Raw genomic sequence first — 21,051 nt, 5'->3', positions numbered from 1 at the left:
CCTAGGTTGTTTCCAAGTTAGTCTATTTCTGAGACTTCCATGGTCCTTCCCTCAGAGCCTTTGATCTTCCATTGTGGTACCTGCTCAAATTGAACTGAGCTCAATCTCCTCCACCCAGGATGCTTAGCTTAAGGAAACCTGAATCACTCCTGCAGAAAGGATGTTTTGCTACTAGCTATCAGGAACCTTGCTAGTCCTGTTAGCAGCTGTGTGTGCAGATGTTGTCCAGCAGGGGGAGCTGGCAGCTGTAGAAGCGGCAGACTTTCTGCTCTTAGACCAAAGGCAGAACATCCACTTATCCCCCCCCCCCACCACACACACACATACACACTCCGGTCAGAGGGAGGAGATAATGACAGGCTGGAGGAGCTGGAGCTCCACTGCTCTCAGTCAGTCTGGATCAGTCCGTCTCACAGGACGTCCCTCTGTCCTCTGGTCTGTCTCCATCTGTCCCAGCATGGACCACCCTGGTTCTAGGTTCCTGGGCCTCGTGTTCCTGCTGCAGATCAGCTGTTCTCTCTCTGTTTACATCAGCAAGCACTCAGGTGAGCTGAAGTCTCCTCCTCTTCTGTGATGATGAAGTCCTCCAGCCTCTGACCTCTGCAGCTCAGATAATGTGATCCACAGAGGTCAGATTTCATCATGTCCTCCAGCCGGTGTGTGTTTGTGTATGTGTGTGCTTCATATCAGCCACTGAGAACGCACGCATCCATCTGTCTAAACTTCTAAAGACGGAAACTCTCTAAACTCACTGAGCCTGCTCCAGAGCAGAAACCCAGGGCCCGGCAGGAGTCAGAGGGATCCTGGTGATCCTCTGAAATATGCTCCACTGCCATGAAGATCATCCAGAAACAAAACAAAGGACCAGGGAAGGGCAGAAAGCTGCAGGGAAACAGGTAAGAACCGCAGAAAATAATCCAAACCACATGGACCGGACCAGGACCAGATGACCTTAAATAAAAGACAAACATAGAAAAACAGTCAGAACCTAGAGAGATGAAAAATGAAAATGAAAAAAGAGACAATCTGGGCTAAAAACCATAGAAGTATATTAACTTCGAACCAGACAAAATCAAACTTTTTAAAGGACTAAAAAATTATATACTGGAAACTAAAGATCCAGTACCCTCCCTGAGAAACCCAGAATGTCTTTCTCTGAATCCAGAACATTTTCCACCATTCCAAGCAGGAGTTATCATTTTACCAGCAATGTTTGGAGGTTGAAAAAAACATCAAAGAATTATTCTGAGTAAATTCAATCAGACCCAGTTCAGTTTAAATCCTGCATAGAAGTTACTCAGAAAGAGATTGGCTAAATGGATCCAACTAAAGGGATCCAGATCAACTGGAAACAGCACCTAGACCTGAACCTGAGGAGAAACCTGGACCTGAGCAGCACCTGGCCCTGAACCGTAGTGGCACCTGGACCTGGACCTGAGCTGAAACCTGGAAATGGAGCTGAGCAGCACCTGCACATGTACCTTAGCTGTAATTAGACCTAAACCTTAGCAGCACATGGACCTGGTCTTGAGCAGCACCTACACCTGAAACTGAGCAGCACCTGGACCTGAGGAGCAGCTGGTGTCTCCGGAGAACATGCATGTAGAGGAGAGCATGCTAACTCCTTGCCAAAAGACCAAGGCCAGAACTGGAACACAGGACAGTGATTATGTCACAACCCAAAATTGAGACAGACAGACAGAAGTGATTTATTATAGCCATTATTGACTGCTTGACAAATCTGCGACTCAGCAGCTAGGAACCTCTGTAGAGGGAAAAACACAGGTTAGTGACCACATAAGTCTGACAGTTATGTCGTAAGCAGACAGAATACAGCAGGAGTTTGAAGAAAGGTCGGGAAAACAGATTAGAACAGGGGAAGACAGGCTCAGAAATCCAAGGGCAGAAACTAGTCAGGATCAGGTTATCAGAACAACAAACTGGGTATGCTACAGAACTCTCAACTACGGCTCGAATAATCTGGCACAGATGGCTGGGAGCAAACAGTTTAAATAGCTGAACTAAAAACTGGACCAGAGTGGTAATGAGAAACTGTGCGGAGCTAGGTAGGTGGATGGAATGAACCATTAATCCAGTCATCAGTGCCAAGATCATTACAGATTATGGATTTTAGAACCAAACACCGTTATTGATTCAGTTTCATAACAAAAAATGGATGCAAAAGAAATAGCCTGTAGAACATCATGAGCTTCTTGCAGGGTTCCGGACTGATCTGTGATGATGAGCTTTAATTGGACAGAAGGCCTCCTTACCCTCGCCATAATCAGTTTGCCGCACAGATTCTCAGGTCCGGACTCTGGTTACATCACTCCAGAACATGAATATTCCAGCCAGAACATGATGGTAGATTTAAAAGTTGACTTTGTGTAAGTGTTAGGGTGACACCGGCAGTGAGGCTTATTGGTATCAATGCAATTATACAGACCTATGGATCCTCTATGAGGTAGAAATCGAAGGGGATCAGAACAAATTCATGGATCCTATTTAGCATATTCTTTGGGCATATTCTTTAGACATATTTTTTTTGGCAGCAAACCATTCATACATCCTTCATACAGCAGAGAGCACTGATGTTCTGATAGATGGACCCCTGCACAGACCTGGATGAACATCTGCTCAGATGGATACTAGGTCTCTGAGTTGGGATTGGTGAGTTACCATTTCTCTAGATATGGACCAGTAAGCGACTATTTTGCTAGATGGAGAGCGACCAAGTCTCCGAGTTGGGATAGGTGAGCGAGCAGCTCTTTGGATCGGGACCCGTGAGCAACCATGTCTTAAGATGGGGACCAGTGAGTGACCACATGTATAGATGGGAACCGATAAGCGACCAAGTCTCTTAGTTGGGATTGGTGAATCTCTGGATCGGGATCCGTGACCAACCATGTCTCTGGACTGGGACCAGTGAGCGATAAGCCTCTGGATGGGGACCAGTGTGAGCAAGTGTCCGAGGTGAGATTGGTGAGCGACTACATCATTAGGTAGAGACCAATGAAAACTACGTATCTGGTTGTGGACTGGGAAGCCTCCAAGCCTCTGTTCAGTGGCCAAGTCTCTGTTTGGGAGCCATTGAGCAACCAAGCCTCTGAGTTGGTATTGGTGAGCGACCATTGTTGAGAGACCAATGATGTATCTTGTCTCTGGGTCTGTGCCTATGAGCAACCATTTCTCTAGTTGAAGGCCATTGAACAAACACATATCTGGTTGGGGACTGTTGAGCGACTGAGTCTGAGTGGCATCTTTCACACTTCAAGGTTGCTGTAGGGAGAAGCTCAACCATTGCCCTCTCCAAGCAGTATTTTTTTTCCAAGGAAGTTGTCTTGTGGAAGCCCAAAATTATGTTATTATTAAATTAGTTATTTGGCCTAACGGACCTTGTAGACGTGTAAAGCATAAACTGAGCTTTAAACAGCGTAGCCCTTTCAAATGAAAAACTTTGACATTAGACCATTGGCTCATTGGTTTATTACAGAGCTGAGCACTGTGAAGCTAAATGCTAGGAAACTGTAGAGAAAAGCAAGACCAGCATATTTTTACTCATTAATAAAGGATAATAAGAATAATCCTGGATTTCTTTTTAATCCAGTTGCCAATCTCACCCAGAGCTGTATATGGTTAACCGTCCATTCTCCCTGCTCTTAACAGTAATTATTTTATGAGATTCTTTATAGATAAGATTTATTCTGTTTAAAATAAGACAATTTTCACCCCTCTAATTATGATTGGTGTATATCTGATAGGTGAGGCAGCGTTTGAGGTAAATATAGAATCTGAACCAGGTTTAGACTGTTTTTTAAGTTTGTAAAACTATCATCTTCATCTAAGCCTTCAACTTGTATATTAGACCCATTCCCGACCATGTATTTTAAGGAGTATTCCATCTGATATCCTTCTCCATTTTAGATATAATTAACCTATCCCTGTTACAGAAATATGTACCTCAGGCTTTTCAGGTAGCTGTAATTAAACCTTTTCTTTGGTCTTTTTTGACTTGGTCAATTACAGACCTATATCTAATCTTTCTTTCTGATCTAAAATTCTTGATGAAGTAGCTGCGAAACAAATTTGTGAACACTTAGACCATAATGAACTTTTTCTAGAGTTTCAATCTGTCAGGCTCAGAACAATAGGATTGAGTATTCGAGGCAGACAACCAGATTTCTCAAAACGTTTATTGGAAACAAAACCAAAGTGAGCAGTGTAGGCAGGAACCTCTGCAGAAGGAGACAACAGGTTAGTGGCCAAGTCTTTCTTGAAATGGATGATAACGAACATGTGGTTCACTAGCCTGGTCTTATAGTTCAGTCCAAGCCCAGAGAGTGAGGTTGGTTCCACCTGGTGAGCTGCCAACGTGATGCAGCGGGTGCCGCACAGAGAGTCCCGGACCGTGATGTATCAGTAGGTAGAGGACAGGGAGGAGATCAGAACCGAGCAGATGAAGGTAGGCAGGATAATCCATAGAGCAAAGCCAAATCCAATTTCGGTGACCTGTTCAGTTGTCAGAGCCAGGATGTCAGAGATCTAAGGAGGTGCCAAGAGAGAATCCAGAACGGAGTTGGGTAACAGTTCCAGTTTTGGTACAAAGGCAGACAGATATCCAGCAGGAGTTAGAAGACAGGTAAGGCAAAAAGATCAGATGGGGCCAGGCAGGCTCAGATGTGGAGAGGCAGAACAGGTCTGGATCAGGCAATCAGAATACAGGAACCCTAAAATACTTCTGACCAATGGCTTGAAAATTATTTTGTATATTATTTTAGAAATACTTGAATATTTTATAGGATTTAAATGAACAGCACTAGGTTGGTTTTAATCCGATTTATGGGACAGATTTCAGTTTGTTCACGTTAATGATATATCTTCATGGGGTCCAGGGTTACCTGTGGAGTACCATATAGATCGGTCATCATGGGATTAATTTCCATTGTTATGCTGAGGATACTCAGCTGTATCTTTATGTCTTGAAGACATAAAACCTGGATAACTCTAAACTTCTCTGAATTCAGACAAAACTGAAGTTATTGTCTATGGACTACAGTCTGTGAAAAAGAGGCTTAGCTGCTGGTTTAGAAGCTGGTTACTCATTTGGTGTCCCTTATTTTTCATCAGTACCTGTCGTTTAAATCCCATATCAAAGAGGTTAGAATATCCATTTATTACTTCAAGGGTGGACTATTGTAATTCTTTACTATCAGAAAGTCCATAAACTGTGGTTAAAAGGCTTCAGCTGCTCCAAAATGCTGCAGCCAGAGTTCTGATGAAAATTTAAAAACATAGATCATATTCCTCATATTCTAGCTTCTCTTCATTGTCTTCCTGTTAAATCCGAATAGATTTTGAATTTCTCCTTCTCACATATAAAGCCTAAATAACCAAGCTTCAGCTGATATCAGAGATCTAATAGAGATCTTCTTTTATGAGCAGAGAACTTTGTTCTCAGTCTGCAGCTTTATTAGTGGTCCCTAGAATTTCTGAATGTAGAATGGGAGGCAGATCTTTAAGTTATCAGGCTCCTCTCCTGCCAAACCAACTAGTGAATCCTAGGTTCACGTTCACCCTGCCCCTTCCCATCTACATACCTAGATACATCAACAAATCATTATTCCAGGTTTTTTCTTATTGTCATTCCACTGTCACAAGTACAGAGCAACGAAATGAACACTCTGCATTTAACCCATCCCCTTGGGAGGCAGTGGGCTGCCATTGTGCGGCGCCCGGGGAGCAGTGTGGGGTTCAGGGTCTTTTTGCTCTGGGACTCAGAGTGGCAGTCTGTGCGAGTAGGGCTCGAACTCAGAACCTCTGCAATGATTTAAAAATCAGTGGAGAATGAATTGATTGAACATAGAAGGGAATGAATGAATGCATGAGTGAATGAATGGATGAACTATTAAATGGTACATTGTAGCAGACAGCGGGGTCTCAGTTTGCCGAACCAGGACAGTGCTCTTAGAGGTTGCTCTTGGATCCCCATGCTGATATATTTCTGGGATTTAATGAAGGTTTTGTTGAAGATGTTGTTGGGCCTATTAAAGATTAACCATTACTGTCTTGATGAGTCGTTGCACTTTCACAGATGTTGTTCTAGTGATGAAGAGTAACGGAAATGTTCCTTTACTGTCTGTCAGGTTCTCTTCATCAGGTTCTGTCAGAGTTCAGCATCATTCGCCCAATCAGAACTGACTCAGAGGGACGGTTCTGGTCAGCATCAGTCTCTGCCAACCAACAGCACCGCAGCAAGAGACACGCCCCCTCTATTATAGACACACCCCTGGGAGAACAAGACCCTCCGATCTCGCCTTTATCATTCAGCCATTCACGGAGAGGGAGGAGTCCCAAGGAGGAGGTGGAGCTCTTCTACAATGTAACGGTGTTTGGTCAGGATCTCCAGCTGAGGCTGCGTCCAAACTCCCGACTCATCGCCCCCGAAGCAAGGATAGAGTGGGAGGAGTCAGGACACCTGCACTCAGAGCCAATAAGAGAAGACAGCTGCTTTTATACAGGAACAGTGTCAAACATGGAGGACACATCTGTGGCCATCAGCAGCTGTGATGGACTGGTACGTTACACCTCCCATGAAATAATCTGATCTGCTACCAGAGCCGGCAGACCCAAACATCCAGACTATAAACATACTATCAACACTTCTACTTTTTGTTCTAAGTATGTTTTTCTTTATTGTTATTCTATGTTTCTTCATTATATTTTATTGTTAGTAAATGTGATGGGATGGTGGTCGGTGACAAACAAATTTCGCCATCTAAAGGAAACACCCAGGATAGAATCATAAACACCCGGGATAGAACGAATCGATGTGTTAAAGAGACAAGGTCGAGAAGTTTTAGAAGATAGATATTTGGAACACAGATGGTAAGGACAATCTGGAAGAATGATGAATTTAGACATTTGATACTCCTGGTCTTAATACCTGCGGCAGTATAGCATCAGAAGGTTTTAGTGTTACAGGACGCCCCTCCCTGGCAATGACTGATAATGAGTGAAAGGTTACAGAAGGTGGTCAGAATGTGAGCAGTTAGAAAGATGATCCAATTACTGTTGGGTTTGTGTTCCTCATAGGAACGAGGGTGAGTCACCACTAGAGCTCCACCTCTAATGGATTTCCACTGAGTGAATCCAGATGTGCAGGAACAATAAGAAGATATTAAAATAGATTTAAGTAGCATTTAGGATCTCCTTATCAATCGGAGAAGTACAGCTTGAGGCCCGCAGCAGGAATATCTAGGTCAGTGGGTGTTTGTGGTTACTCTGAGGACCATCTGCATCTCAAGGAGCTGTTTCCTGCAGAGAGATTGTCCTGATAGATGTTCCATCTCTACGATGAGCCACTCAGACGTCCTGCTGATGTAATCAGAAAATAAAACTAGGTGGGGTCCACTAGATCCAGATGTTTTATTGTAGGACGGAGCACCGACAGGGAGACAGTGAAGGTCCACTAGATCCAGAACAGATTTACAGCAGGTTTCTGCTCTCTTATCTCCAGGCTGGGATGATCCGGACCAGAGAAGATGAGTTCTTTATTGAACCTTTGGATCAGTGGAGATCAGGGGAACACGGTGAGGAAGAGGAGGAGGAAGGTGAACAAAGGCATATCGTTTATCGCTCCTCAGCCATCATCAAGAAACCATCAGTTTCTAATAGAACCAAAGAGGACTACATGAGAGGTGAGCTCAGTGAACACCTTCCCATGAGCAATTACTTCCAAACATTGACTTAACAACGCACCATGAACCTCACTTAAAGTACCTAGATATGGTTACTAATTACCTCCCCTACAAGTAGCTAAAAAACTAAATGGATTACTGAGCTGTCAGAGTAACTAGATACCAGGCAAACTAAGGAGTAACCTTAATGATTTCAATTGTTGATAAATTAGTTTCTGTCTTATACATACCTGTAAGTCCCCATAACGTAGAATGTTTTACCAAACACTTCCCCACATTATAGGTAAAACAAGACCACACATACATCCGGTTTAGGAGCTACTGCTTTAAAAAAGTTTTGATGTACAATGGGTCGAGAATATGCAAAAGAAATGGTTTGTTTACATATAAGAAATATGATAAGGCAGAATTGCCGTGAGGGAGTGTGAAGAAGAGTTGACATCAGTCGGAAGTCTCTGCTTTTTGAATCATAAGAAGGATTTTAGGTGAAGGTTGAACGGACCTGTGCACTTCAATATGTCTGCTGGGATAGAGCAGAGAGTGGTCATCCTCTGAGCTGCCTGGTAGCATGATAACAAACAGATGCAGAGAGACTCTGAGAGCAGAGCAGAGCTGCAGCTTCTTCCACACACTTCACACCAGCAGCTGCTGTTCTTGCAGAAGGAAAGAGTAAAAAAAACAAAACGGTGGCGTAGATCCAGGAAAGTTGGCTGAGCTTATGAAGCTTCAAACTCAGAGACACAGAGAAAAAAACTGCAACTGAAACACTAAAAACATACAAAAGACACTAAAACCATCATTTCAGCAGATTTAAAAAACCCAAAAACCCAATCTGAGAGCCAGAAAGTCCCTGATAATACTTTAACACAGACACTGAACCCAGCAGCCACATGGCAGCCCAGACCCCTCTGCTCCACAGGAACTGTGCTCAGAGTTCAGAAGCTTTCATCTCCTAAACCAGACACATGACCATCGTGATGATGGTGTCCAACAGATTTATCAGCTAGTTACATCATCAGCGGGGTTTTTAACAGTTCAACATTCTTATCGCAGAGCGGAAAAAGCTGCTGCAGGTTCTGCATTGAATTCTGCAAAGCCTTTCTCCACAGGGCAGTCCATGGTGGGGGTCAGCAAATCTATTTGCTTGTGTTTGAGCCTTTGGATCAAAGCGTGAACAGTTTCAATCACTGTTTAGCAAAAGTATGCATCAGAGAAAGATGGGATTGAAAGTCATTGACTGACTGTGAGCGGGGGACCTGGGTTTGAATCACTTTAACATCAGGAAGGTCACCCAGCGTAAAAATATTGCCAAGTCTTAACTTGTTATGGGAGCAGCCGAAAGGACACAGACAAGCCTACAGTGAACCTTTGAAGGAATGTGCAGAAATTTTAGGATGGATAGTAGTGATCTATAATCTCTGTCACGGTGCTGCATCAAGAACCATTCTTCATCAGTAGCTGGGAGAACCTCCTGGACAAGCAATTGTTTCGGGAAACCTTTCAAAGGAGAGTTAAATTTCACATTGGGTGAATCCTAGCAGGAGCACTTGAAGGTCACAGCTTATGTACTTGTGTTGGGTTTGGATAATTACTGAAAATCACTGGACTCACCTCTACACACAATTGGGGCTCCGGACATTCTCCAAGTTCTGAGCTGCCGAATAATTGATAAAGGTTTTTCTGCCTGGCACAACCTGGACCAATCATCACTTACTGGTTCTACACTGAGCTCCAGAAGTTGACTCTAAACCAGAAACTAAACCAGAACATGATGGAAAATATGATCAGTCCTTGTTTAATGGAGCTGTTGTGAAACAAAATTTGGATGACTCAGGATTTTCATCTTGAGGGAATAAGAAGCAGCTGCTGTTGAACCAAAATGTTTGGACAGCTGTCAGAGTAGATTGAATCTCCTCATGGGAGCTATGGTCCCACCTGGGGAACCACATGGGCTAAGCTGGAATGGTCTACAGACACAGAACTTAGTACTCAATTATTAAAAGCTATAGCCATGGTTCATTTCTATCTTTCTAACATAATTACCAGTCAGATACATAAAACTGAAGGGATTCAGAATCAATAACCCCTAATTCTTAGTTATTTACGTTTTGTACAAAAACAGTTAGCTTAGTGTCAGTGCAGCACATGCTTGGTTTCAGAAGGTTTTCAATGTTTCATAAGACTTTACAGACATCAGCGTTTTTTTGGCTTCAGTCTCAAAGGTCGGAGGTCAGCTCTTGATTTCTTTGCTACAGGGTCCAAACATCTGTTTTTTTATGTCCCCTGTGTGAAGCAAGTTGGAGAATGTGGTGATAAAATTCACTGGACTTCATGCTGGTTTTAATAGAGTCTGTGATTCTTAAATTGGGATCAGCAGAGCACTTGGAAGTGAAAGATGAGAAAACGTTGGTCCACCAGAAACTGGCTGATGAGGTCACCAAGGTTATCGTTGGACCAAATGAAATCCAAATGTAGATCCAAAAAATTTACTTGATGTAATAAACTCCAAGGAGAACTAAAACATCAGCAACTTTATGAACTGTTCAGAACGTGGTGAGGAGATGAAGTCATGTCCAAACTGTGTGTTTCAGGTCCTCTCTTTGGGTCGATGAACTTGACCAAAACAGCAGCTTCATACAGGTCAGCCCGCCAGCGCCGTGACACCACAGACGAAATGTTTCACATCGAGGTACGTATGTACTGTTACTGAATTATACAACCAATTTAATGTTTGCAATCTAAACAACATTAGACAGATAGATGGTATAGCTTCCAGCTTTTTCCATGAACAGAGGGCCAATTCAAGGCCTGACGTCCAGGACAGAGCAGCAGTGAAAGCAGTCTAAATTAAGGAGTTCCACCATTCATGTATTGGGATTTTTCATCCAGTACAGATGCAGTACATCTCATTTTCCTTCTAAACAAACCCTAGTTTCATTCCAACAAATTGTCACAGTTATATTTATGGGCCTTAAATCCAGAAGCTTTGGCTTTGTTCAGCATCATATAGTTGTGAGGTGTTTACTGCCATCCAGATTTAAACTCTGTTCAGACTTATAGCTCCTTCCTCCATTATGACTTTAAATGTGTTGTTCACGTTCTCCTTGGCTCCAGTTTCGTCCTCAGAGCCTGTTCTCCGTGCAGAGAAAGCCCTTTAGGTCCAGAGTCTTTCTGGGACTTAGATCACATCTTCTTGGCATAAATTGGGGAGGTGTAGTGAAGAATGATTTGACAGTCATTGTCCTGCTTTAATGGTCCTAATTGGGTCACAAATGTTTCAGCAAATGTTTTGCAAAGCTACTTGGCCTTTCTTCAGATGGTGCTGGTATCCAGTGAGATGTTATTACCGGTAGTTATCAGTCACAAATCAAAGCCTGTCCTCTCTGACCACTTTTTAGTAAACCTCAACATTTTCCCTCCCCCTAAATAAGGTTTCAATTTAGCAGATCATTATCAGGTAATGCAATTATACATTTTAAAGAGTCTGTTCCACTTTCTATGTACTCTGTATCATTGAATAATACTGCAGAGGGCAAACATTTATTTTATTCCTCTTCATTGGCTGATCATTTTGTTGATGGGGTTGCTAGTTCTCTGCCTACTGCCTTAGACAATGCAGCCCCTTTGAAAAAGAAAAACTGTAAAAATAGAAAGCTGACTCCCTGGTTTAATGCAGAGCTGCTCACTTTGAAGCAATATGTTAGGAAATTGGAGAGAAAATGGCACTCTACATGCCTGTGGCAATCCTACCTAGCCTGGAAAAAAGGTTTACTGCTTTATAAAATGACCCTTCGTAAAGCAAGAGCAGCATATTTCTCCCCATTAATAGAGGAGAATCAGAATAATGCTAGATTTTCTTTTTTAATCAACTTGCAAGACTTACCCACAGCCATAGTTCTGTTGAACCACCCATTAATTTATGGGATTCTTTAAAATAGAATTATTATTTTAAATATTATTAAAAATAAGATCATTGTTGTTATACTGTACTCCTGAAAAATTCTCCATCCGGTACGTGGGACATTGGCTAAATTTGACCGGATATGTAGTCCCTTCTTGGACATTCTAACCGGATTGGACCTGAGAGACTGATGAACATTGATCTTTACTGTGTTTCAACAATTCTAATATTTTTCTCTTAATTCTGACCTTTCAAAAATATAGTTAATACTTAATATAATACTACGACAGTGCACATGTCTTGTTACAAAATACTATAAACTACAAATACTCAAAAGAAGGGCCAAGAAATGATGACAAACTAGCAAACAGTGACTGAAAAGGAGGTGTATAAATGGGAGACAGAAACAAAGACCAGGCAAATCAGCAGATTGGGAGCAGGTGTGGACAAAGGAATCTAGAAGGGAACTATGGAAAAGTAGACTTACAATAGAGGGCAACAGAACAAGAAATACTTAAGAACTCAAATGCAATCAAAAATAACCAGAAAAACACAAAATGAAAATAAAACCAATGAAAACTACGCTTAAAACGTAAGCAGAACCAAAACCATGACAATCATAGCACTAAAACAGCTCTGTTGAAAGTCACTAATAATATTTTCATGGCCTCAGATAATCGACTTGTATCTGTAGTGTTCCTGTTAGATCTTAGTGCTGCAATTGATCCAGTTGATGTCCTTTTAGAAATACTTTTTTTTTTTTTTTTTGGTAGAAATTAATGGAACAGGATTAGGCTGGTTTAAATCGGATTTATCTGACTGATTTCAGTTTGTTCACATTAATGATTAATCTTCATGCTCTAGGGTTACCTGTGGTGTACCACATGGTTTAGTGCTAGGGCCAGTTCCCTTTTCATGGGATTAATTTCCATTTTTATGCTGATTATACTCAACGATATCTGCTATAGTCTTTAGACCAGAGTCTTTGAAAAATAAGTTGATTAGTCAGTCACTTCATTTGGATGGGATTAAATTGAGCTCAGACAATAAAGTGAAACATTTTGGTTTTATTTTTGATCAGGTCCTTCTCTCATCTTTGGGAACATTGCAACAATTTGAAATATTATTTCCAGGGGTGATGCTGAGAAACTAGTCCATGCATTTGTTACTTCAAGGCTGGACTATTGTAATTCTTTAATATCAGGAGGTCCACAATCTAGTAGTTGCAGTTCTTACTGACTGGTTTGACATAGCAGTCAACTCAAAATCCATTTTTCAAGACAGTTAAAACAGAGTCCTAAACAGTGGCACCAATGGTCAAAATGGCACATTTATTTTGCAAAAGGCTCTAACGTGACAAGATCATGTAAAATATCAACCAAAAGCACATTTTGCCCTCAACAGCAAACAGTGCTTCAAAATCATTCACTACACAAGCGGCAGCAAAAGGCAAAATACTGCACTCAATGAAAATCATTGCGACATTGCTGGTTATTGTAGCAAATGACTGTACGCAGTTTACATGTTAGCGTCATTTGTAGTCAAATGTGCCTTTTTACAAAAAAAATCAGATATGCTGTGATACAAATTTTATTGATCATTCTAATTTGTTCAATTTTGTCTAACAAATGAAATTTCAACAGAAAATACTAGGGCTGTCAAACAACAACAATTTCTAATGGCGTGAATAGCATGACATGGGGAGTTGAAAAGTCTCTCCCTCCTCTTTCTTTCTCTCGCACTCAATATTTTCTCTCACGATGCACCAAGGGAACATTTTCTACCTTATCTAATCCATCCTTGACATGCCTCTGCATCTATATCTTGGGCAGCAGCAGTCATTGCATAGAGCAAGGGCATCTGCTCATATCGACCGTAATCATTTACCATGCACTGAAGAATATATAGGATCTATAGGATGGAGAGCATGGAGGAAGAAGTTGCACCATCATCCTAGGGTGCATCACAGACCATTTGTTCACTACACGAGAGTGTTGGAATATAGTCCCAGATTATCACAGTGATAATGCCAGGCCTCAACAGCCCTATTTCTGAGGCGGGATGAGCCTGTCAGGCATGGTGTTAAGGAATTGCAATGAGGCTCTCCGTACTCTCTGTCATATTCTAATCGCTGGAATATGACAGAGGACGCCATCATTGGAAACAGCAGCAGCCTCTGTCCCAGAACTGTTATAGTGGCCATATGCCCATGGTTATATCAGGTAGGTCTCATCCAGCATTTATCACCAACTATAGTGTGTTCTGCTAAGCTCATAGAATGAGCTAATGAGAGGCCGGTTTTAAACGCCACAAGCACACTGCTATGCAAGCCCACATCTGCTGGGTTGGTTGCAACTTTCAAGTTGTCCAGATGTGCGTCAACTCAGCCTAATAAAGTCCACTATTTGACAAGTTGACTTTTTAGTTAATGCCCTAGTATGTATTTTGTAGCAACATTAACTGTTACTCAGTTGAAAAACTCTTACAATAAATGCAACTGTGTTTCTATTGAGAACAGCTTGGACTCTTTGTCCAGCCTCTCTAAGTGAAAGTTCATGATTTACCTCTTGATCAATCATAGTCGCCCAAATTCCATCTGTAACTTGAGCCCTTCCAGCTACAGTTACACCTCGCACACAAACTCCTATTCACGACATGGCACCTTTTATGGCCTGCAGACTGATTGCAAATTGAAAAGTTGTTTAAAGCAGTGTCAAACTGGTGCTTAAGTGATTTCATAACAATCAAGAAGTTTCTAAGAGCTGGGAACATATGGTTTTTGTTTGGCTACTACGGCTAAAGCAATGAAGTTTGGACTACTTGAATGATCTACATTAATGGTTTTACAAAAGGGATGAAAAGTTTCAAACCATTGAGAATGGGTTAACTCAGTTGCAAGAGGTGTCTTGCTCTGCTGAGAAAGTGATGATGAAGACTGAGAGGTCTTCATCATTACTTTAAAAACTGTTAAAGCCTCCAGCTGATCCAAAATGCTGCAGCCAGAGCTCTAACGAAAATTAAAAACAGATATCCTATTCCTCCTCTCCTAGCCTCTCTTCACTGGTTTTGTTTTAAATCCAGAATAGAATTTAAAATCCTTCGTCTCACATATAAAGCCTTAAATGGCCGAGCTCCATCTTCCTAACAGAGCACTTCGCTCCCAATCTGCAGGTTTACTAGTGATTCCTAGAATTTCCGTAAAAATTAAAAAAATATCCACTGGACTTGGTTTCCAAGATTTGAAGACGTTTCGCCACCTCTCTAGGAAGCTTTCTCAATTCAAATGCATGGATCCGCAGTGAGTTTGAGTCTTATATAGACAAAGCCTTGTATCGCTTGGATACATGCAAATGGTAACCGATGAATGGGTCGTTTGGTTCAATCGTTAGCCTGGGATATCTGAAGCCTGTCTATGATTCTGAGGGTCGGTCGTTAAGGGGGGGATTGTCTCCTGTAATACCTGAAACCTGTCTATGATTGTTAAGAGTTGGTCGTTAAGGAGGTATTGTTCACCGGCTGGAGTGGGTAGGGCCCTCGTTCTTCTGTGATGGGGTGGGGGGTTTGGTGATATCTGGAGCAACCTTTCTATTTTTAAGGCAAGGCTTAAACCTTTCCTTTTTCTTAAAGATTAGAGTCTCGGGTTATCCTGAGCTATCTCTATAGTTGCTACTATAGGCTTAGACTGCTGGAGGACATAGGCACAGTTTTTTATCATTCTGCTTCATTCTATCTCTATTCTTCCATTCTGCAGTATTTGTTAGTTCACTCTCTAACATTATGCTCTCTTTGTTTTTTCTCATCATAGTAGCTTCATCTGGACTGTTCCTGTTTGGCCGTGACACCATCCCGGAGAGAAATTTCTGCTGTGCTGCCTCCATTAACACCTTTGTATATAGATGTTGGAGCTTTGCCTGGTTTTCAGTTTTTTCCTGTTTCTCTTAATGTGCTCTCTTTCATCCTCTGACATGGGATCTGTCTCGGAGCTCGTCTGCCTGGCTGTGTGTTTTCCCTGGAAGGGACACCTATGGAGCTGGTTGACAGATGTCTTTTGTATCTCTTTTTTTTTTCTATATTCTAATTCTATGTCCTTAAACCCCAGACTGCCTCGACATATGCTTGCTCACACATAGCCTGGTTGTGCTGGAGGCTTCTTTCTGTTGGGAGGGAGTTTTCCTCTTCACTGTTGCTACAAGCGTACTTGGTGTGAGGGATTACATCTCCTTCCATGTTCTCTGCATCCACAGCACCTCCTTTTCAACTTTCAGCTGGTATTTGTGGAAGTTGTTGTTGTATTATTTCAGCCGATGTTGATTAGCTGCTTGCTCTCGGGTGAAAAAATTCAACTTGCTGTGGTTACGCAACATAACAAGTATCCAAAGAGGAAAAGAATATCAGTAAAAATCCTTCCATTTTCACAACATTCAAGATCAGAGGCAAGAAAAATCAGAAAAAAGAAAACATGATTCACTGTGGAGCTAAAGTACTCTATTCTAGAATCAGCTCAATCAAACAGAACCACATAACCGTGCCAGCAGCGGTTAAGGCTATTTTAATATGGTGCTTTAAATGCTTCTGGTTTTAGTTTGTCAGAGTTTAGTTACAATGCTATTCGGTTCTGGAACCAACAGAAAATGGACTGGGAACATTGCTGTTCTCTGATGCTGACCTTTAAGGCTGAGATGAGTTTGTTAATTGTATTCTAATTTGTTCCTTTGCTCTTTCTAAAGCATTTTAATAACCAGCTTTCTGACTGGATAGGCATGGATCAACTCTCCTGACCTCTTTCTCATTCAGGTTCTGTTGGCTGTGGATTATTCTCTGGTTCTGTTCCATGGCCGAGACCACATTCTGAAGTATCTCCTGACCCTGATGAACATTGTAAGTAATAAAAGATAAATCCTTCATTCATAAACTGATAAATATGTCTTAGAGGCTGTTGGAGGATGAATACTAAAGACATCAATTGCTGGGTTCTGTGTCAACAGAGCATAAGGAAAGAAATTTGGATCAAATCTTTCTGATTTCAGGTCAACCTGATCTTTCTGTTCCTTTAGTTTTTAGGAGCACTCTGCTACTGTTGGATGTTTTGTTGTTATCAAAGTCTGAATTATTTAGTTTGGAAGATTTGAGTCAAAGAAAATAATTTGTCAGGAAGTGACCAGACTTCTCTGAAGCAGGTTTCTGTGCCAATGAGCTGAAGGTCAGAAGGTCTTATGCTGCTATCACCTCATTGTTTTCTAAAGATCCATACTGGGTGGTTTGTCTCTTTCAGGTTAATGAGATCTACCAGGACCACACCCTGGGGGCCAACATCAACATTGTTGTGGCCAGAATCATCATGCTCTCTGCATCCAAGGTCTGTTTTTCCTTTTATGTAGCAGATGCTAACAGGAAGTTGTTTCCATCTACAGCAGTAAAAACCCACTAGGGATTAGGTGCAGATTTCCCTGTGGTCAATCCTGGCTTTAGTGACTGTACTCCTCTCCCTAACTTTTGGTCATTTTTCCACAGTCAGTAAAACTTTTTTTGCTAGACTTCTGACTGATAAACCTCTCAGGCAGAAAGAGCTGAACTCAAAATAGAGAAACCTACCAAACATTGAGCTTTTTTTTTTCTTCTTTCCAACAGTCCCAGGAGCTGATCTCTGTTGGGAACCCTCAGAAGAGCCTGGAGAACGTTTGTGGATGGTCATATCTCCAGCAGAGGGAGCAGAGTCATGCTGAGCACCATGACCACACCATCTATCTGACCAGGCAGGAGTTTGGCCCCACAGGCATGCAGGGTAAAGTACCACCTACTGTACTACCGCTGTACTGTACCACCTACCACCTACTGTACTACCGATACTAGGAAAAACCCTTCTAACAAACTACATGGTAACCAGAACTATAAACAGGACCGGAACCAGAACATTGATGCTCTTCACAGGAGCATCAGAGCAGACTTTACCTGCTGGGAGGAAAGAGGTCTGTTGGACTGCACTATAGCATCTTTTATGGTGGGATGTTGCAGCAGCAGCTGAGAGGAAGAGGAGGGAGAAGGTCATCAGGAGGACCAGCTCTGTCCCAGGATGTCCCATGGACCTGTGTCCAAGGGACATCCTGGACATTTAATTATAAACTGTTGCTCCTCACAGGCACAAAAAGGGCCTTGGTAGACCCTTCCTCCCAGCTGCTGTTAGACCTCATACTCTCTGCTCCCATCAACCAGAGTGTGCTGTCATAACATTCTGTAGCCATTCTATTTTGTTCTATTCTATTCTACTCTGTTCAATTCAGTTTATTTATTTAGCCCCGATTCACAACACATGTCATCTAAAGGCACTTTAAAATTGACCTGATCATACTGTCAAATTGATTCAAAGTTTTCTGTCTAAGGAAAACCACTTAATTGCATCGACTCATTGACTCAAATGCAATCCCTCACACTAAGCATGCTTGTAGCGACAGTGGAGAGGAAAAACTCCCCTTTAACAGGAAGAAACCTCCAGCAGAACCAGACTCAGTGTGAGCGGCCATCTGCCCAGGCCGACTGGGGTTCAAGGAGACAGAAGCAGATATATAAAAAGAAGCAGAGATAAAAATGCAATTATTCTGTTCCATTCTATTCTAGTCTGTTATATTCCCACTAGAGGTTTCTGATTTTACCTTCATCCATTCCTCTGGGCAAAGTGATGTTTTGCTGTTTTTATATTTACAGATGTACTGCCAATACTCATCAAGTAATCCTTTTATTTATGTAAATACTACCATGAGTACTTAATGTGGAGTTGCTTCTGAAGTAGCTGATCTCTGAGGTCTGTCTGTGTTGCAGGATATGCTCCAGTTACAGGAATGTGTCAGTTGCATCGGAGCTGTGTTCTGGTTCTGGAGGATGGCTTCTCCTCTGCTTTTGTGGCTGCACACGAGACGGGACATGTGTGAGTCCCTGAACACAACCTGATGATCACGCTGGTGGATCTGGTACAGCGAACAGCTTGTTCAGGGAAAAACTCTCATGGTGGGTCTTCCTGTGGGTCTCCAGGTTGGGTATGGAGCATGACGGTGAGATGAATGACTGCTTTGATGATGTCCCTCTGGGCAGCATAATGTCTCCAAGGGTTCAGGCATCTTTCTACCGTTACCACTGGTCTAGCTGCAGCTGGAGGGAGCTTCAGAGGTTCCTGCAGTAAGTAGCAGCACAGATGCATCCTCTCTGCGGTTATGGTAGAGCGATGCTCTTTAGCCATAGGTGGTTTGTTTGCCTGCAGCACCTACGACTGTCTACGAGATGATCCCTTTAACCATGAGTGGCCCACCCAGCCTCAGCTACCGGGCTTTCAGTACTCCATGGACCAACAGTGTCGCTTCGACTTTGGGCCGGGATTCAGCCTGTGTACTGCAGTAAGTCCTCCGTTATTTCTGCAGAGGAAGTTCTGATACGGTATAAGGCCGATTGATCAGAAATGTTTGGCAGGGTTCACAGATTGATCAGACCCAGATCTACTCCGTTTGCACATATGTCACCAGAGGCTCAAAGGTCCTCACATATTTACTTTAAGTACAGATATGAAAGAACAGTAGAAGTATCAGCTAAACTAATATACCGAAGTAAAAGTATGAAGGTACTTGTACTACTCTGTACTTAATTACAAAAGTAGAAATTAAAAGGAATTTTAATTAACCTGAAAACATCCGTTCTATACAGACAGAACAGGGTAGTTCTCCTCTAGCCTGGCCACACACACTGTCCCACACAGGGCAAAATTCAGCCTGGTTCTGGTAGGGCACAGTACTCTCCGGTCTGCAGCGGAGCCCCATAATGCAAGAGTGCTTTTCTGTAACCATAACAGTCAGATTTCATCTGCAACAGTGCAATGTTTAAAGGATGTCCATTATTATGTCCAGAAAGAGCTGATTATAACGTTAGAGTCTTATCAACTGGCCACTGTCAGAGCTTTTCTTTTGTACAAAGATAGTCTTGTGTTACATCTGTAGTTTTTAGATTGGTTCTGACCTGATCTTTGAAATCGGGCTCAACCTCCTTTCCCATTGGTAGAAATTCATGGTGTATTGAGTGGGTCAAGTTTTGTCCTAAAATTATATATCAGAAATTGAGTCATGTTTTTGGACTGTGGGAGGAAGCTGAAGTACCCAGAGAGAACCCACTCATGCAGAAAGACCCCGGGCCAGGAATCGAACCCAGAACCTTCTACAGTACAGCTCAATACCTTAACCATTGATTATGTTATTTGGCAATTATTTATTCCACAATAATTAATGTAGTTGATAAATAAAATATTTGGGGGACAGAAATAAAGCCAGTTTGTTTTCTCTAAAGAAAATTGACCCAGAAGACTTTTAGTGGGACACTAATGCCTGTTCTGTCAGAAAACATTTAAAGCCCAAATTAACATTTGACCTGGCTTCCAGTGGGACATTTACACTACTAGTAATGAACATGAATGAATTTTATAGAGACACTTTTTAGCATCTGCTCAGTCTATACGCTTAAGAATGCTGTCATAGTAAATATTTAGGTAGCATTACCATAGGTGTGAACAGGCTAACCTCACTGATAGCGACTGATAGCCTCACTGATAGCCTCACTGATAGCAACTAATAGCCTCACTGATAGTGATGGATAGCCTAACTGATAGTGACTTAAAGCCTGGCTGGTAGCAACTGATAGCAACTGTTAGCCTCACTGATAGCAACTGTTAGCCTCACTGATAGTGACTGTTAGCCTGGCTGATAGCAACTGTTAGCCTCACTGATAGTGACTGTTAGCCTGGCTGATAGCAACTGTTAGCCTCACTGATAGTGACTGATAGCCTTACTGATAGTGACTGATAGCCTGGCTGATAGCGACTGTTAGCCTCACTGATAGCGACTGATAGCTTCACTGATAGCCTCACTGATAGGTTCACTGATAGCCTCACTGATAGCGACTGATAGCCTAACTGATCATGACTGATAGCTTCACTGATAACCTTACTGATAGCAACTGATAGCCTAACGATAGTGACTGAAAGCCTGGCTGGTAGCAACAGATATCAACTGTTAGCCTCACTAATAATGACTGAAAGCCTAGGTGATAGCAACTGTTAGCCTCACTGATAGCAACGGTTAGCCTCACTGATAGTGACTGTTAGCCTCACTGATAGCAACTGTTAGCCTCACTGATAGTGATAGCCTCACTGATAGTGACTGATAACCTAGATGATAGCGACTGTTAGCCTCACTGATAGCAACTGTTAGCCTCACTGATAGCGACTGATAGCTGCACTGATAGCCTCACTGATAGCTTCACTGATAGCCTCACTGATAGCAACTGTTAGCCTCACTGATAGCGACTGATAGCTGCACTGATAGCCTCACTGATAGCTTCACTGATAGCCTCACTGATAGCAACTGTTAGCCTCACTGATAGCGACTGATAGCTGCACTGATAGCCTCACTGATAGCTTCACTG

At 42.2% G+C, this 21,051-nt stretch overlaps 1 protein-coding gene across 1 annotated transcript in view; it reads left to right on the top strand.

Moving 5' to 3' along the window:
- The first annotated feature begins 355 nt into the window (after nucleotides 1-355).
- LOC107103400 (A disintegrin and metalloproteinase with thrombospondin motifs 2-like) overlaps nucleotides 356-21,051 on the top strand; it is a 37,746-nt gene continuing 17,050 nt past the window's right edge. The window contains exons 1-10 of the mRNA XM_015403094.1: nucleotides 356-545; nucleotides 6,144-6,574; nucleotides 7,517-7,697; nucleotides 10,289-10,386; nucleotides 16,393-16,476; nucleotides 16,871-16,954; nucleotides 17,227-17,380; nucleotides 18,412-18,517; nucleotides 18,622-18,765; nucleotides 18,848-18,980. Coding sequence (XP_015258580.1) covers nucleotides 458-545; nucleotides 6,144-6,574; nucleotides 7,517-7,697; nucleotides 10,289-10,386; nucleotides 16,393-16,476; nucleotides 16,871-16,954; nucleotides 17,227-17,380; nucleotides 18,412-18,517; nucleotides 18,622-18,765; nucleotides 18,848-18,980 — 1,503 coding nt within the window. The 5' untranslated portion in view covers nucleotides 356-457. The remainder of the gene's footprint in view (nucleotides 546-6,143; nucleotides 6,575-7,516; nucleotides 7,698-10,288; nucleotides 10,387-16,392; nucleotides 16,477-16,870; nucleotides 16,955-17,226; nucleotides 17,381-18,411; nucleotides 18,518-18,621; nucleotides 18,766-18,847; nucleotides 18,981-21,051) is intronic.

Source organism: Cyprinodon variegatus, unplaced genomic scaffold (genome assembly GCF_000732505.1).
Source record: "Cyprinodon variegatus isolate N-32 unplaced genomic scaffold, C_variegatus-1.0 Scaffold1438, whole genome shotgun sequence".
NCBI classification, from domain to species: Eukaryota; Metazoa; Chordata; class Actinopteri; order Cyprinodontiformes; family Cyprinodontidae; genus Cyprinodon; species Cyprinodon variegatus.
Note: the sequence above shows the minus strand (reverse complement) of the source record. Positions and strands in the feature narration are given on the sequence as shown.